The sequence below is a fragment of the Brachyhypopomus gauderio genome, chromosome 16, assembly GCF_052324685.1.
Source record: "Brachyhypopomus gauderio isolate BG-103 chromosome 16, BGAUD_0.2, whole genome shotgun sequence".
Taxonomy (NCBI): domain Eukaryota; kingdom Metazoa; phylum Chordata; class Actinopteri; order Gymnotiformes; family Hypopomidae; genus Brachyhypopomus; species Brachyhypopomus gauderio.
This window is the reverse complement of record NC_135226.1, coordinates 22,180,969-22,197,481: the sequence shown is the minus strand read 5'-3', so window position 1 is coordinate 22,197,481 and position 16,513 is coordinate 22,180,969. Positions and strand designations below refer to the sequence as shown.

At 42.5% G+C, this 16,513-nt stretch overlaps 3 protein-coding genes across 4 annotated transcripts in view; 2 read left to right on the top strand and 1 right to left on the bottom strand.

Annotated features, from left to right (window-relative positions):
• vmp1 (vacuole membrane protein 1) overlaps window positions 1-3,648 on the top strand; it is a 12,878-nt gene extending 9,230 nt beyond the window's left edge. For both annotated transcript variants that reach the window (XM_076976507.1, XM_076976508.1), the window contains exons 11-12: window positions 1,493-1,595; window positions 1,870-3,648. In XM_076976507.1, coding sequence (XP_076832622.1) covers window positions 1,493-1,595; window positions 1,870-2,013 — 247 coding nt within the window. In that variant the 3' untranslated portion in view covers window positions 2,014-3,648. The remainder of the gene's footprint in view (window positions 1-1,492; window positions 1,596-1,869) is intronic.
• Window positions 3,649-3,875: 227 nt separating this feature from the next.
• tubd1 (tubulin, delta 1) lies at window positions 3,876-6,419 on the bottom strand. The gene is made up of 9 exons (XM_076976354.1): window positions 6,302-6,419; window positions 5,867-6,023; window positions 5,643-5,790; window positions 5,342-5,558; window positions 5,014-5,245; window positions 4,772-4,936; window positions 4,493-4,621; window positions 4,165-4,348; window positions 3,876-4,081 (listed from the first exon to the last, which is right to left on the bottom strand). Exons 2-9 carry the CDS (start codon window positions 6,015-6,017, stop codon window positions 3,979-3,981), a joined length of 1,329 nt encoding a protein of 442 aa, XP_076832469.1. The 5' UTR covers window positions 6,018-6,023; window positions 6,302-6,419; the 3' UTR covers window positions 3,876-3,978.
• Window positions 6,420-9,920: 3,501 nt separating this feature from the next.
• rps6kb1b (ribosomal protein S6 kinase b, polypeptide 1b) lies at window positions 9,921-15,742 on the top strand. The gene is made up of 15 exons (XM_076976353.1): window positions 9,921-10,061; window positions 10,908-10,951; window positions 11,284-11,404; window positions 11,523-11,591; window positions 11,740-11,887; window positions 12,283-12,340; window positions 12,654-12,754; window positions 12,986-13,076; window positions 13,335-13,425; window positions 13,639-13,746; window positions 13,835-13,897; window positions 14,088-14,165; window positions 14,270-14,377; window positions 14,467-14,579; window positions 14,828-15,742. The coding sequence occupies exons 1-15, from the start codon at window positions 9,993-9,995 to the stop codon at window positions 15,072-15,074; spliced, it is 1,509 nt and encodes a 502-aa protein (XP_076832468.1). The 5' UTR covers window positions 9,921-9,992; the 3' UTR covers window positions 15,075-15,742.
• Window positions 15,743-16,513: the final 771 nt, after the last annotated feature.

Below are 16,513 nucleotides of genomic sequence, written 5' to 3'. Positions count from 1 at the left end.
ACAGGACGTTTCAGACAGAGGCCCGTCGTCAGCTGTGCAAGCAAAGTGCTATATTATAAATATAATGAGAGAGGCAATAAAAGTTGTTCTGAATGTCTTGGAGATTCTTCATCAGCTCAGCTGTGCAATCAAAGTGCTTCTGAATTAATAGGAGCTGGAGGCCTACAGATTCCTCTCTGTCTCTCTTTCTCTCATGTATATATATTATAATAAGAGGGAGATATATTGTGTATTTATATGTATGTCTCGTCTTGATCGCCTTAGCTGTGATTGCAGTATGTTGTTACTTATGACACTTCAGTAAAGAACCTGTAAGGCTGCCCTGTGTTAAGTAAGCAAGGTGTTAATGCAGTACAGTATTGTCACTCTGCTGTGCTGTACAGATGGCAAATAAAAATAATTAGGCAAAAAGCGTCATGCTATGAGTTTTCATTATGACAAATGTAGGTTTGGGATTTAAAGCCCACTGGTTTGCTCTTGAATGTGACAGTGATTCTGACTGCAGTAGTCTGGAACGTTCATGTTGAGGACGGAGCTGACCAGGCTAGTGCTAATGCTAGGCTAGGCTAGGCTAGTGCTTGTTTCTTTCATTAAGAATCATCAGTGTAGTAGCTTTAAGCTTTTCCCTTTATAACAGTTACGTTAATAGCTCAGTATGTTAATAGTTTAGTGTGGTTTTGGTATGACTGAAAAACGTCTTTTACAGAGATGGGTGGTGGTTTATATAAAAGTAGGTGACAGTTCTATGATCAACCATAGATAAACCAGATAAGTGTTCCTCTGGGTTTTTGCCCTTCTCAGAAAAATGTTTTTTTATTCTCAATTGGGCCTGTACCTCCTTTATGACATAATTTGATCAAAGAAAGTGGTTCTTTGATCTAGAACGTGTTCTGGGGTCCTACCAGCAGTCATAGGCTTACACATTGGTGTGGGATTGTATCCTGACAAAACATAATGTTTTGCATAATGTGCTTCTCTTATTAAAGATGTAAAATGAACATGTTTTGTCTTGATAAAGATCAACAGATACCATCCTGTTTCAGTGTCAGTTTTTTCAGTTTCAGATTGTGTATCTTGGCATTTAAACTAAATCATTATGAATTAATTCTTGTGCTGTTTTAGTTTGCTTTATGTCCTACATCATTCTGATAAAAACACAATTTTTTACACAATTTTAATAGCTCTTTCTTTGAGTGTGTAGTTGTGTTGTGTTAGATTTGTCACTGATAGTTGCTCCTTCAAATGTGGGCGGTTCTTCATACATTGTCCTGATGACACAGCGGCGAGTCACTTCCTGATTTATAGCTTCAGACCAGTTCCAACAGGAACCTCGGTAATATAAGTGAGGGTTCAAAGTGTTCTCTCCCTGCTGTGCTGTGGCACCTTAGCCGGAGTGCTGGTGTTTGCGAGAGCAGTCTGGGTGTTGGTCTTCTGTGGCGTGCCCTGGTGAGTAGTGTTTAGGCTTACCTGGTGTGTTTGGCTGTGTTCACAGTGCCATACCTGGAGTGGGAGCTTCCTTGCAGAAGCCGTTTAGTGAATACCTAGAAGCCCAGAGAACGAAGCTCCATCACCCTGCCGGAGATGGCACACCTGCGGTAAGAACTCGGAGGGGGTTTGTGGGTAGGGTTTTGTTTTCTGCTTTTCAACTGTAGAGTCCCTTTGGTTCACAGCTGTGTTGGTAAAGGGTTATGAGGTTGGTCGTCACCCTCTGACTTCAGTGAATTGAGATTTTTGCTCAGCATTATCGGGGAGCAGCTTTTGAGCCCCGCGAAAGATTTGACTTTTGAATGCTGTAACACAAGGGTGAATACAAGTGTCTTATTCCTGACGGCACTTGTGTAGTGAAACTGTTTCTTGGTCCTTCTGCAGGGAGAAAGCTGGCTTTCCTGGGTCTTTGAGAAAGTGGTACTCGTCATGGTCTGCTATTTTATTCTCTCAATCGTAAACTCCATGGCACAGAGCTACGCTAAGCGGCTCCAGCAGAGGAAATGCTCGGAGGGGAAATCCAAGTGATAGACTCACACTAATCCATCTCAGGCTCCTGGTACAGGAGCTAGGAAACGTTTAACCAAGTCTGCTAAATGGGCACTAATCTGTGTGCTTCTCTGTGTACTCCTATGTTGGACAGGCCACCATCCTTCCTCTCATTTGTCTGTAGTGTTTGAATATTAAAATCAGATGTTATAACTGTGTGATTTTTACTTCTGTAGGGATGAGACAGCCAGCCAAAGGCAGGGCAGTTATACTTGTTGCAGTGCCTAACGCAACATCGCAGGTTCATGCTTCCATTGAAGTGTATACAGTTCTAATCGCTATACTGTTTTATTTAATTTCTGTAGTAATGGTGTACCTAGGCAGGAGCGGGTTTGTGAGTTGTGTGTTATGAGAGTCATGATGCAGTGGCTGTTTTCAGGGAGTTTATTTAAAAAACTGTCTTTTTTGTTTTTTTGTTATACAAGGATAGCAATATCAAAAGATCAGCACGATTGCGGATTGTGTAAATAATTCGTTTCAACATCAATGCACAGCTTTGTTCAAGAATGAAGAGAACTACCAGTTTGCCACAAATCAAACTATTTTAACCCAGTAAGGGACAGAACTGGTACAGCTGCCTGCTCTGTGTGTAGAGATGTCTCGCCTCACAAAATGCCTCATTCTTGTTTTGTTTTTTTGTCTTCATTTGTTCTGTAAGCAAAATAGCTCTCAGCTAATGTTGACTGACTTCTGTTTGACATTAAATTGGAATAATACGATTGTTTTGTTCTACTTGTTCTGGGCCAGCTTTGGCCACTATTATGCATTTACCATGGACCACATTTCACGGATTTATTTTAGTTATCATGGATGTCCTTTCTGAAACCTGCACTTCAAAAGTCTGAACAGTTCCACCTTAAATAGGTAAGTGTATATTATAAAATACAAGTACCTTTTTAATATTTAGTGTAAAATGTGAAAACATTCTAAAAGGAAATGGAAGGTTTTGCTTATTAATATTTACTATTGCAGAATGCTGGACATGATGCTTCATATGTTGACATTAGAACAATAGTAAATACTGAGAAAATAAGTTGTGATGAACAGGTTTGATTTTCATGTCGGTTCATGGATGTTCTCGGGCCAGTTTTGCCATCTGTGCCACTGTGTCGGTTAGCTTATCAGACTGGTGTTGGCTCTGAGCTCATAAGGCAACAGCAGTCTGTAGGCTGACTGAAACTTTGGATTGGTCATCGGAAAAAAATTGAATACATGTTCGTTGTTCTGCCTACGTCCGTGGACATACGTCCTGACTTTGTTCTGTTGTGGTCAGTAATTGGAGTAATTTTTCCTTTTTTAGTCTCCACAGCTGTTTGGGGCAGAGCACAGGTTCCCCAAACGGAATAGAGATTAAACTTATTTTATCCAATTGGCTAACAAATTTATGCCAAGTTGCCTTAGGTAAACCGTTCAGTAGCCAGTTTAAATCGGACCGTTTCATTTTACATAAGGTTTGTGAAATACGTGGAGATTAACAACTTAATTTTTATAGGCTTATATTCCCATGAAGGTCTTACCTCCGGTTATCAATCAAACTAGATGATGTCAGTATATGAATGAACAAATTCTTGTTTGTATGCAAAAAATAAAGCTGATTACATTTATTTACCTTCATTATTGACTGACTGGTTTTGTCAAATAAAAGCACAATGTTGATTAAAAAGGCTTGTAAATGACATTGTAAACACTGATTACGACCCAGTAGTGCACATGACTACCGTGGACAGAGCATCCCAGCACGGGCACTGAGCATCTGGTTGAGGAACTTGATTAATGTAATGGTACCTTCACAGATAATTGAGTAAGTAGAGGCTTATATGGTTTTTATTTATTTTTTAATATTTTTATTTATATTTTTATAAAAATGTCAGACATGAATTTTACAATTTGCATTAGAAAACTTAGCCGGCATTAACAGTCCTAAGCAATCTGAAATCTGTAGATTCACAGGTGTTTGTAGCTAGAGATAACCTGTTCCAGTGTGGTAAAGCTGTTCAGGAAATCCTCTTCTGATAATCCAAATTTGGTATATTGCTGAATATAAGCCCTGTTGGGGGAAAAAGGGGTCTTTTAAAATCAGATTAATTTCCTGATGGCAACATTTTAAGTACTACAGCTAAATTGTCTCACCTAGAGGCAAACATATTCCAAGCCTTTCTAACAATGTTATCCAGAGGTTTCAACAGAGATTGGCTATTGCTGACTAATGTGGCGGACTTCTCGTAGCCGTTGAAAGGCACAGGTGAACTCCATGTGCTGAAACTGCCCTCTGGTGGAACCCATGGCACGTACAGAGCAGAATCCTTAAAACCCCCTGAAGATCCAAACAGGTCCATAAACATCACGTCCAAGCCTAAAATGAAGACTACATCTGGAGGTGCATTACTTTGGCTCTGGTTAGTTATTACTGATTTAGAGTGCAAGTTTCGATCACATATTAGAAGTCTTGTGTGTGTACCTGTATCTGCACTCGAGGCATCTTTACCCCGCAGTATGAGAAGGTTGGAGATGGACCTGTTGAAACATCTCTGAGCGTTTGCTGTGCTCTCACCTCCAAACAATGGAACAGACACTTTCCAATCAATACCTGTAAATGTCATTTTAAGCATGACGATACACATGTTTATTAGTGGAATTCATGTAAACAGGTCAGAAATAATTACAATAGTTGCAGCTCACATCAGTTCTCAGTGCTTGTAACTTAATTATAAACAGTACAAATAACTAAAGCTCCCACCTTCTTCCATCTTGGCATTGGCGATAAGCATCTGTCTGAGATGCTTGAGCAGTCCAGGCCACGTGTGAGCGCTGTAGGCCAGAGAGGAGCGTGGCATGTGGGGGATACAGCTCAACGACAGCAGCTTGTGTTCTGGGTGACACACCAGGGAACTCAGTAGTTCACCTGGACAAGCACATTCATCAGAGTCTTGAGAGAGACACGGAGGTGTTCTGAAAGGAGCGGGCGGCCCGGTGCGGTACCTATGGGGTTCCTGCAGTAGCTGCCGGCCGAGTCGGGCGTGTACGCTGGCTGCAGCACGCTGACCAGCTGGTGAGCGATCACCGCGTTCATGTCACCGATGGAGATGTTCTTGATGTTCATCAGTTGACTGCAGATCTTGTGAACGGTGTCGTTCTCGTGAACCACGAGGGCGTCGGACAGGTGGTACAGGCGAGACAAAGTGAGCACTGAATTGTAGTTCTGTACGATCACCTTGGGAAGGAGCAGAAAGGTGAACGTTGAGTGAACGTTCACAGTAACGTTTTACTGAGGCCTAGCAGACTCTCTTTAGAAACACACGTCATCTACCTCCCCTGTTCCATAGGGCCACGTCAGATGATTAAGAATAAAGGATTGTGGATACATGTCTCGCAGACACTGTGTGACATAGGTGCCGACCCCAGATCCTGTCCCCCCCGCCACACTCATCATGGCAAAGATCCCTGCCAGCCGATCACAGCGCTCCACTTCCCTCCGGACCAAGTCCTCCACCGCTTCTTCATGACGAGGGCCAAGAACATAGTACCTACACAAGACATCCACGAAAACGCACAATAAGAAACACACACACCATATGAACACAACATATAACTTATCTCTTCCCTCTCACCCGTTTGCCCAGTTATTTCCTGAGCCTTGTTTCTGGCAAAAGTGCGCGTTGGCCCCATATCTCCAACGTCCCGACCTCGACGCCTTTGCGATTGCTTGAGAAATCACTTTAGGCTCCATGTCCACGAGAACCGCCCTGGCCACCAGCCCTGGGGGGTCACAGCAGAACCTTCAACCTCCTGAGGCGCCCCAACTCAGGCGTTGTGAAGGTGTTACGGGTCTCACCTCCGGCTGGGTTCCTCCAGAAGAACCTCTCGTCGCTGCATCGCTGGTAGTTGTTCCGACCCGCTCCGTGCGCGTCGGCGTGCGCGGTGCTGAACATCTCTCGCCCGGTCTGGTTGCCACACTGGCCCAGCTGCACCGTCACTACCGACATGTCTGGCTACGGGTGGACACGTTTAGCTGCCTAGTCAATTCTAGCTCTATCTCACTAATGATTCTGTTTAAAAATGAAAGATTATTAAAACTCCACGCAGTCGTAAGGTCGTCGTATATAAATATTCCCAGTGTAAGGGCGGACATGTCCGTGTTGTTAACACGTCTGTGCTGCGTTCAACAGCCCAGACTGTTCACCACACTCACCGCGGTGAAGTTAGCTCTATATCCGAAAGAATGGGCTCGTTATAAAAAAAAAAACCAGATAGTGTATGCGATAAATACCTATTGTGAATTTATCCCCACACAATGGCTTTCAGTAAAGATAGATTTAGAAGATGTGAAAAGTTCACATCTATGAATCAACGACGAGTTCATGCTAGCCGGTAAGCGCTTCAGTGCCAAGACGTATTTTCAAAATAAAGGTCATGGGGTACAACTTTTAAACATGTGCAACTGAACTGTGAGTGTTATTATAATTAATTTATCAACTAAGCAATACAGATAATTACTACATTATGAATAATTTAAGGGGTCTCCTAGATTGCAGCAGTATATCTAAATCTACTTATAGACAATAATACTTCTAATAGATAGTGTCAAAATTATTGACACACTGTTTTAAGGATACAGGTTTCTCTAGGGGCTTGGTTGGTGATAACTGCAGACATTGTTTGCAATGTAATTGAGGTTAAACTGCTCCTCAGTATCCGATGGGGGCCCTCGTAAAATCTCTTGTTGAATTCTAAAATTGTAAGCGACATAAATGAACTGAATCAATTGTTGTACCTTTGAAAATCTTCAAGACTCTTTCAGATGGCATCACATTAGCAACCAGCTCTCTCTCTGGGTTTTGTAGTCATTCAATTGAGAAAGAGCATATTAGCTAACTCATTAGTTAACTCATTTGCTGACTTTAATGGACTTATGAATTTTCTTGGTCATGGGATTTATTGAATTAATAAAAACAAACATCAAATATGAATTTAAATATTAGTTCACAGACAGCAAACCTAAGCAGCTTTAAGCGTGACAGAAGTTAAAACAATCTGGCCTCTGATCATTTGCTGAGGGAGAGAAACGTATTTGATTGGGGTGCAGTAAAGACTCCCAAGACGCGGTGAGCCTCTCCTCCACATGTAAATCATCTGTAAATCAGTGTTCAGTGTTAAGAATGTGCATTTGTTGCTGTGTATTTGTTGTGGTGTTTAATTGGCTGTTCTGCCCATTTCGGTTTTTTTCTTTTTAACATTTTTAGAGTGTCATTCTCATCATGTGTTTTTTACAGGGTTGGCAGTTACTTTACGTTAGCGCCCCACCAGAGAGACTGGAACAGGAAACTTCAGCCACACTGTTACTTGTTCAATTAGTACACCAGCTTCAGCCCTGAATATTATTTCATTCAAATTCTGTTCAGAATAATTAACCATCATTACAGTCAAGGCCTTGGAAGTATTTTGAGTCTCTACATGATGTGGGCATGGATCTCCAAAGATCTGAGTTAATATAATAATGCTAATAAGATATGAACTTCTGTATGACTCAGGGGACTTACAGACAGTGAGGGAATCTACTGTTCCAGTATATAGAGCGGCCCCTATATTTAGTGTGGCTCCATTTACCAGGTCCCTTATAGAGGTGTACTGTTCTATGGAGGTGAACTGTTCTATAGAGGTGTACTGTTCTATAGAGGTGAACTGTTCTATAGAGGTGAACTGTTCTATGGAGGTGAACTGTTCTATAGAGGTGTACTGTTCTATAGAGGTGTACTGTTCTATGGAGGTGAACTGTTCTATAGAGGTGTACTGTTCTATAGAGGTGTACTGTTCTATGGAGGTGAACTGTTCTATAGAGGTGTACTGTTCTATGGAGTTGTACTGTTCTATAGTGGTGTACTGTTCTATAGAGGTGTACTGTTCTATGGAGGTGTACTGTTCTATAGAGGTGAACTGTTCTATGGAGGTGAACTGTTCTATAGAGGTGTACTGTTCTATGGAGTTGTACTGTTCTATGGAGTTGTACTGTTCTATGGTGGCAGACAATTTGGGGATTTACTGGTATACTGGGGCAGTTTGGGGATTTACTGGTATACTGGGGCAGTTTGAGGATTTACTGGTATATTGGGGCAGCAGCATTGCTGACTCTGAGTGCTAATAGACTGCAGTTCTCCTCAGTGTTCTCGTGAGTAGAGCTCGCAGGGATGTTGGATGTGTGCAGGTCCAGGTTGCTGAAGAATATACAATTGCACCTCCATCTTCTTGCAATTCAGCACACCCAGGTTAGTGATTTCAAATCTTTTAAATATGTTTGAAAAAAGCATATAAACTAAAGCTTTTTCACTGAGATTACAATAATGAGCTTCAAGACCCTTAATCAGTATGTCTAAGGTGAAGTCTGTATCAACATAAACAATGAAAATGAAGATTTAACAATAAAGTACATATTGTTAGTTCAGTTCACAAAAGGCTAAACAATGGGGTTGATTCTGCATGAGGTGTTTGCATCTGGAGTCTCTTGCTGTTGTAAGACTCAACAATCAGTGTAAATCAATGAGCCTCCTATCCAGAGCTGTAGGTATGTCAGGCTCAATTATATGGTTATTGTTGATAAATAGCAGTCCACTGGTGAGTCCAGAAGTAGGGAATGTCAGTCATGAAGGGGGAAAACCCAATCAATTTCAGCTTCGAATGACAAAATAATTATGCATAGTTTTGGTCAAGTTGACCATAGAGGGAAGTGCTAGCACAACACAAGGGTTTACTAAAGGCCCTTTTACAGTGGGCTAAACAGTTCAGAAAGACGCCAGAAGACTTCTAGAACATTCTTATGAGAAAAGAAGAAGCGGTCATGATCCAAGCAGTTCAGTTAATATGTGAAGACATTTGAATAAAACAAGTAGGCTTACTTTACAGTGAAACCTGCCTCAGATGTATTTCACACTTCACAACCACTCCTCCATTTGTGTTAGTACCACTTCTGCAGTTCACCATGCAGCTGTGTTGCTGTTTCTCTCTGAGATTTCTACTGCTGCCTCTACTGGCAACTTCTGCCTATTTTATCATGAAACTCTCATTTAGGAGCGGACTGCATCTGTGTAGTCGTCCACTGATTCTACATCAGGCTTGGTGATGCTTTTGCCTTTATACGGGTATAATGATGGATTAGGGACTGATCTATATTACCTAGTGTAGCACAGGTACTGGCCTGATATTAATATTTACACTTACACAAATGGTGTTTAGCCGATGCCTTTATCCAGAGCATCATACAAAAGTAATTGTCTACGTAAAGTGTTCTCATTAGCACAAATACGTTGAGTCCAAAAAACATTTGTAAGAGCCAGAAGTCACCGCTGATTTCTAGAATGACACAGTACTGTAATATAAAATCTAATTACAGCAATTACTAAACACAGGTCAAGTGTAAGGATAAAAGTGCTCACAAGTGCTTGATTAAATTGAACTAAAGTTCTTTTTGAAGATATGAATCTTGAATCTGCAATTGAAGAGATTGAAGGTCTCGTACAACAGTGAAGTTCATTCCACTAACTGGGTGCAAGGACAGAAGAATCTTGACCCTTGTGCTCCAAGCATCTTGAATGATGTTGAAGGATGCTCTAGACTCTGGGACACGGACCCTGACCGGATCCGTCCTGAACGGGTCAAACGATTAATCAACGACAGTTCATGGGTTCTGAATACACATTTTTAGCAAGTAAGCGGTTATAAAAACGTAGTGCCGTTCAGCAGGTTTTATCTTTACTCATAACAGACGGTGGCGTACAGTGGGCAGACTGATGGAGCGGTGAATTAAAGGGCGCGCGCGTGCCAGGTCCGGCCGCACGGGGGGTGTCCGTCACGCGCCGTTGTGCGCATGCGTCTGCCGTAGCCGGTCATGGCGACGGTGTGTTCATGTCCATGAGGCGGGAAGTCCCACGTACTGCCTGTGAGAGCGGACCAGCGGGGCGAGACACACGATGGCGGGGGTCTTCGACATCGACCTGGATCAGCCGGAGGACAACGTCTCCGACGACGAGCTCGAGGAGGTGGGGGGAGCCGTCGTCGCGCCGCGTCGCGAGCCGCATGGCTGCACGAGCGTTCCACCCCGCCGTGTGGGGGTTATTAGCTAGCCTAGCCTAGCCTAGCTCGCGCTACCCCGCGCGCCTGCTCGCGCGCTCGCCGCTAGGCCCGCGTGGCCTAGCTGCGCGCGAGGACGGAAGCCCTTCAGCCGGAGCGGTTAGACAGCTAGCTGTTATGCTAGCGAGCTCTGGGGCGCACCTAGTTAGCCAGCCTGCCGAACTATCTCACTATTTCTGTCGGAAATGCGCGTTTGAACGTCTAAATGTACCAGTGGCGGGTCAGATGAGACCTCTCGACGTACTTTTGGACACGTTTGAGGTGTATGTTAGTAATAGTCCAGCATCGTCTAGTATTGTGGCTAGCTGTGTGCTACACTGGTGTGTAGTGACCACAGACTGTGGTCAGATCACGGACGCGTTGTTCTTCATGTAACGTGAGGTGAAACTTCAGCCCCGCACCGTGCACGTCTGGCTGGCTGTCCACTCCACTCACCGACTACTCCTGAAGTTGTCACGTACGACAAGTAGTGGTGACACGTTTGATTAACAATTTCTAGGGGCGTTGGTGGTCACAGTTTGTTTTGGAGGGGGGTTATTTTCATATGGCTGTATAAATAACTGGTTAGCTAGATAAAAAGAATTAAAAATATTAAAGCAACGCTATACACGATGCAGGTGAAGAAAGGCAGCATGCAGCCTATTGCCACCCATCCAGTGTCATCTTGCAGGGTTCATAATAAAAGATCAGTTGTCAAACTGCGTTCCTGTTCATTTGGTTGATCAACAAATGTACTCTTTTATTTATTTCTGTAGGCTCAGATCACTGACTTAATGGATCAGTGCAGTGGCTTTGAATTGTGAGTATTGTATGCATGTTTTATACAGTTTGAGGGCATCACTGTTGCCATTACAAACGGCTTTCATATGAAACATGCATTCTTTTATGTTGGTTAGATAGACGGACATTGTGAGTAACCAGTTTTAGATAACGGGTATAGATGAAATTAGTTACATAACTAGTTAACAGTATTTGAGATGACACTAAAAATGACATCTTTTGCATTTTTTTAAAATTAATTTTATGTAGCTCCTTACCAAGGTCCCTTTGACAGACAGAATTCAGCCTTATAATCAACACACACACAAACACCAATTTATATATGTATTTATTTATGTATTTTTTATTCAGTAATATGGAAGACTGTGAGAAGATTGAAATATCTGAGGACAATGTAAACCAAGGCACAGAGAACATACGTCCAGAGTGCTTTGAGTTGTTGCGTGTTTTGGGAAAAGGTGGCTATGGAAAGGTATGTATCGATGGTACAGTTTCTGTGTCCGAGTTGTTTGTTTCTGAAATGGCTGCATGTGCTAGTTTTGTGGTTTGTAATCCTAAGGGGCATTTTTAAAAGAGCATCAACTTCACAGGTTTTCCAAGTTCGGAAGGTGTCCGGTGCAGCGTCAGGAAAAATATTTGCTATGAAAGTCTTGAAAAAGGTTTGTGTTGAAACTTATTAGGTTTCTAAAATTCTACATCACAATAATAGATGTTTTAATATTTTTATTTTTTTATTGCTTTACTTTTATTATTTTATTTACCATTTTAATTTATTTATGTATTTCTTTATTCCATGACACTTTCTAGGCTATGATTGTCCGGAATGCCAAGGACACAGCTCATACCAAGGCTGAACGCAACATCTTGGAGGAAGTGAAGCATCCTTTCATTGTAGATCTCATCTACGCCTTTCAGACGGGCGGCAAGCTTTACCTCATCCTTGAATACCTAAGTGGTCAGTGAATCAAGCTCCGCCTTTGTGCATAAAGACAGTTCCCTCCTCATTTATTTTAGTTTCTTCCTGTTGCCAAGGAGTTGCTAGGAGATATATCCCCGCGTAATGTGTGGTGGAATGTCTTATTTGAATTTCTCTCTTCTTTGAATGTTTCCATTCATGTGCATGTTCAATGTACAGAGTCATTTAGACTCATCAGTGTTGTTATTGGATCCCATGTGTGATTCCTGTGATAATGGTGGGACATCTAACATTTTCCTTTTGGGGGGTTTTGTAAGAGGATCCTCTTATGTTGGTCTTAGGCTTTTGTTATGCCTTTTTTTTATGTCTTAATTTTATTTGCAGGGAAAATCTCTGTCTTTAGATCCGTCTGTATCCATATGTGGTTCTTGCAGGTGGGGAGCTTTTCATGCAGTTGGAGAGAGAAGGGATCTTCATGGAAGACACTGCTTGGTCAGCACATTTCTGCTCTTGGTCTCTCCTCCGTTTCTTTACTGAATTTGAACACCTACCGTTGATCAGCATTATGCTTTAATAATTATTTTGCACGTTTTATTTATTTTACCCCATCTTATAACAAAGTGCATTCGTTTTATGAGAAATCAGCATTTTTAAATGTGCAGTGTTTTCATGCGTGTACATGTTCGTTATAGGATTAGAATCGATTTCTTTACTGGAGAAAATGAGACAGGATTATGAGAATGAGACAGGATTATGAGAATGAGACAGCAATATGAGAATAATCCCAGAGGCTTTTTACTTGCAGCTTTTACTTGGCAGAGATCTCGATGGCTCTTGGCCACCTGCATCAAAAGGGCATCATCTACCGTGACCTTAAGCCTGAGAACATTATGCTGAGTAGCCAAGGTGAGACCTGACATCATTCTTATCAGGATTATCAATAAATAAATGAATTGGATAACATTTGGGATTTACTGATGCAGTGCCATGGCAGATCCATGATTACCTCAGAGTTTGTGGTGCTCTGCTGTGGATGGACAAGCTTCTGATTGGACTTTCTTAGGATCTCTTTGAAATGTGTCTGTGTTCTTGTGAATAATGTTTTTCATTCATGACGTTTTGTTTTTTCTCGGAAAGGCCATGTGAAATTGACAGACTTTGGACTATGTAAGGAATCCATTCATGATGGAACTGTCACACACACCTTCTGTGGGACCATTGAGTACATGTGAGAAACTTCATTAGGAGTTATTTTGTCATGCATTTTCTCTTCCTGTATTTCTAAACTTCTAACATTGTAAAGTGATAATGCAGCCGTTCTAGCCATGTGCACGTAGCGAGATGGATGGACGTTTGTTAATGATGGTCTTTCATTATTTTAAAACTTCGTGTATTTTGAAACGTCGTGTATGTACTCTGCACGTACGTGTGTATGATCTGCTGGACATCACAGGATGTGTGTTTGAAGTGTTTTGCATTTTTTCAGGGCTCCAGAGATTCTCATGAGAAGTGGACACAATCGTGCTGTTGACTGGTGGAGTCTTGGGGCCCTGATGTATGACATGTTAACTGGCGCTGTGAGTAGAATTCCCTGGTTTAACATGTGTAGTCTAATAGTCCACCATTGATAATGCAACTCCTAAAAATGATATCAGTTAGCAAGTGAACCTGGGGTGCATGTAGGGGTTTAATCGTTTTGATATAGACTACATTAAACCTTATGCACCACGCTGGTCGCCAATTTACTGTGTCCCAGTTGTGTAAAAGATTATACTCTTTTGCCTTTTCAGCCACCTTTTACTGGAGAGAACCGTAAGAAAACCATTGACCGTATTCTTAAATGCAAACTGAATCTCCCCCCCTACCTCACACAAGAAGCCAGGGACCTGCTCAAAAAGGTAGACCTGCTCCCTGTACCAACTCTTTGTCTTTTTATGAATGTGAAAGTGTAACAAAAACAACCAATCAAAACTTGTTCTTGTCTAGCTGCTAAAAAGAAGTGCCTCATCTCGACTTGGAGCTGGGTCTGGAGATGCCACAGAGGTCCAGGTCAGTTTGTGCCAAATTTGAGTTGACTTTCTTTAAATAGAGCTTGAGGAGGTTTGTATCTATGATCGGGATCAGAATCAGAACTTTATTGATCCCAGGGGGAAATTGCAGATATTGTCTTTTGGAAGAGGCTTTTGGATAAGATATTCAGGGTGATGGTATTGTCTGAATCTCATGGCCTTCTTCGTAGACTCATCCCTTCTTCCGGGCGATTAACTGGGATGACCTGCTGGCAAGGAAAGTTGAGCCACCGTTCAGGCCGTTCCTGGTGAGCACTCGTCAGCTTTCACTCCTTTCTTTGTCCTTCACACCAGGGATGGAGTCTTGGTGTACGTGTTCTGAGGTACGTGACCTCTGCTGTGTTTTCTCTAGCAATCTGCTGAGGATGTGAGCCAGTTTGATTCTAAGTTCACCAGCCAGACTCCTGTAGACAGTCCAGACGACTCTACGCTCAGCGAAAGTGCAAATCAGGTCTTCCTGGTAAGGCGGTGTTTTCTGTCTCTGTACATGATCCTGGACATGGTTAGTGGGCCCATCTTTGACCGACTCTGTCATTTTCTTATTTAAAGGGCTTTACTTATGTAGCTCCATCTGTGTTGGAAAACGTAAAGGAGAAGTTCTCATTCGAGCCAAAAATTAGATCCCCTCGACGATTTTTAGGAAGCCCAAGAACTCCTGTGAGGTAATGAGTTTAACGTTGCCAGTGCTTGCTAACACCTGCCTCCTTCCAGTGACCTCCGGCAACTGCTTGTGGTACATAATGTCGTCCAGGATGAGTATTAATATGCATGGCAAACAAATGATTTTCATTGGACAGATGTCATCAATTACAGATATGGCTGTGGTTCATTCATAAAATTCATACCATGTCTGTTACACAAGTGAAATTGCATCATGGGTGACCGTGTTGTACTGCTTCCTGTCTCCTAGCCCTGTCAAGTTCACGGGGGACTGCTGGCCCCGAGGGCCTCCCGTCCCCGGAGCGTCCTCTCTGCAGGCTCCAACAGAGCTCGCCATGGAGGTGTCTACCATGGACCAGATGGACATCGCAGCCAGTGCTGAAGTCACTGCTCCTCTGCCGATCAGGCAGCCCCCGGGTTCAGCACTGGGCCCCTTCAAACAGCAGGCGTACCCGGTTCTGTCCAAGAGGCCAGAGCATCTACGGATGAACCTATGACCATTAGCTTGACCTAGAGTTTCACCTTACCCTCTCCTCTCCTTTTATATAAATACTAGGGAAAAAGGATACCCCCCCCCCCCCCCCCCAATCACACAACCTTCTCCTACTGTAGACCTTCTCATACTGTAGACCTTCCCTGTCTGATGAGCATGTGTGCTGTACTAAGCTCGGGACACTTCCAGGTCCTCACATCCCTCCCAACACCCCCCCCCCCCCCCCGACCACCTTGTTCTCAGATGCTTCCTGTCTTGACATATCAGATGGATTATCAGGATTGAGGCTTCTTTTGGAGTAATGACTTTTTTTTACATGATTGTACCGCAAATGGAACATGAAACACATGAACAAACCAGATGAAACATGACACTGTTTGCTAAGTGTGCACATTAGATGACATGGTGCTCCCTACCAGATGATCAGGTGCTGTTGAGGAACAGCCTGAGTGGATGATGCTCGTACAGTATTGCGTGGGAAGCCGAGCGGCTTTCCCAATCTGAATTAAATCAATGTTAATTAAGAGGTGGATTTATTGTGGGATTCCAGCGAGCAAGAGTTCGATGAGCTGGCTTAAAAGTCTTATTCTATTTGAACAGTGAAAACATGGCGCGATGGTAGAGATAATGAATCAGTACACTAAAGCCTCAATAAAAAAACAAAGACATTGACTTTTTAAATTGTTTTTTAATGTGCTGGAGGATTCCGTTTTTGCATTTGAACTGTGCTCAGCAAAGTTTTGTTCTAAAGCTGCAAAAACAGGAAATGTGATGCATATTGTACAAACAAAGCAATTCATTTAAGAATATCACCTGTGTTATTGACAACCATCCACTTTTGTGTGAAACGAAGATATTCTTTTAGCTTTTAGATGCATCATATGGTTTTCAAATTTGACCCAGCCTTACACTTCTTATTGGTGGCTATAGAAATGGGTGTGAATTTGGACCGACTCTGATTTCTTATTTGTTTTAACTGCCTTGTGACCATATGGGGTACTATTGTATGACTGGAAAGGTGAATTGATCTCACGGACACACACACACACACACACACACACACTCAACTGACCACTTGGACAAATAAATCTGCCACACCCATACATTCATACATTTTTGAAATGCTTTTTTTTCCTTCATCAAAAAGTCACAATTATATTGTTCCTCAAGACAACCACAGAATGTACCTACTTGTTAATTTAGTACTCGGGGGGGGGGGGGGACCTCTGGCAGAAATAACAGTCCTTTGGAATCATGTCTTCAGCTTTGAGATTGTTTGTCTATAGGCTTCTTTGGGCAGGTTATGTTTCATGATTGTGTGATGTAAAACTTGGCAGCAGCTTTCTTTGTTTAAATGTGCCGTGTTCACTGAAGTGCCGAAAACTACATTTTACCCCAGGTTCTGTTTCCCTGTAAGGGCTGAAGCTTTCGGCAGATGGACTC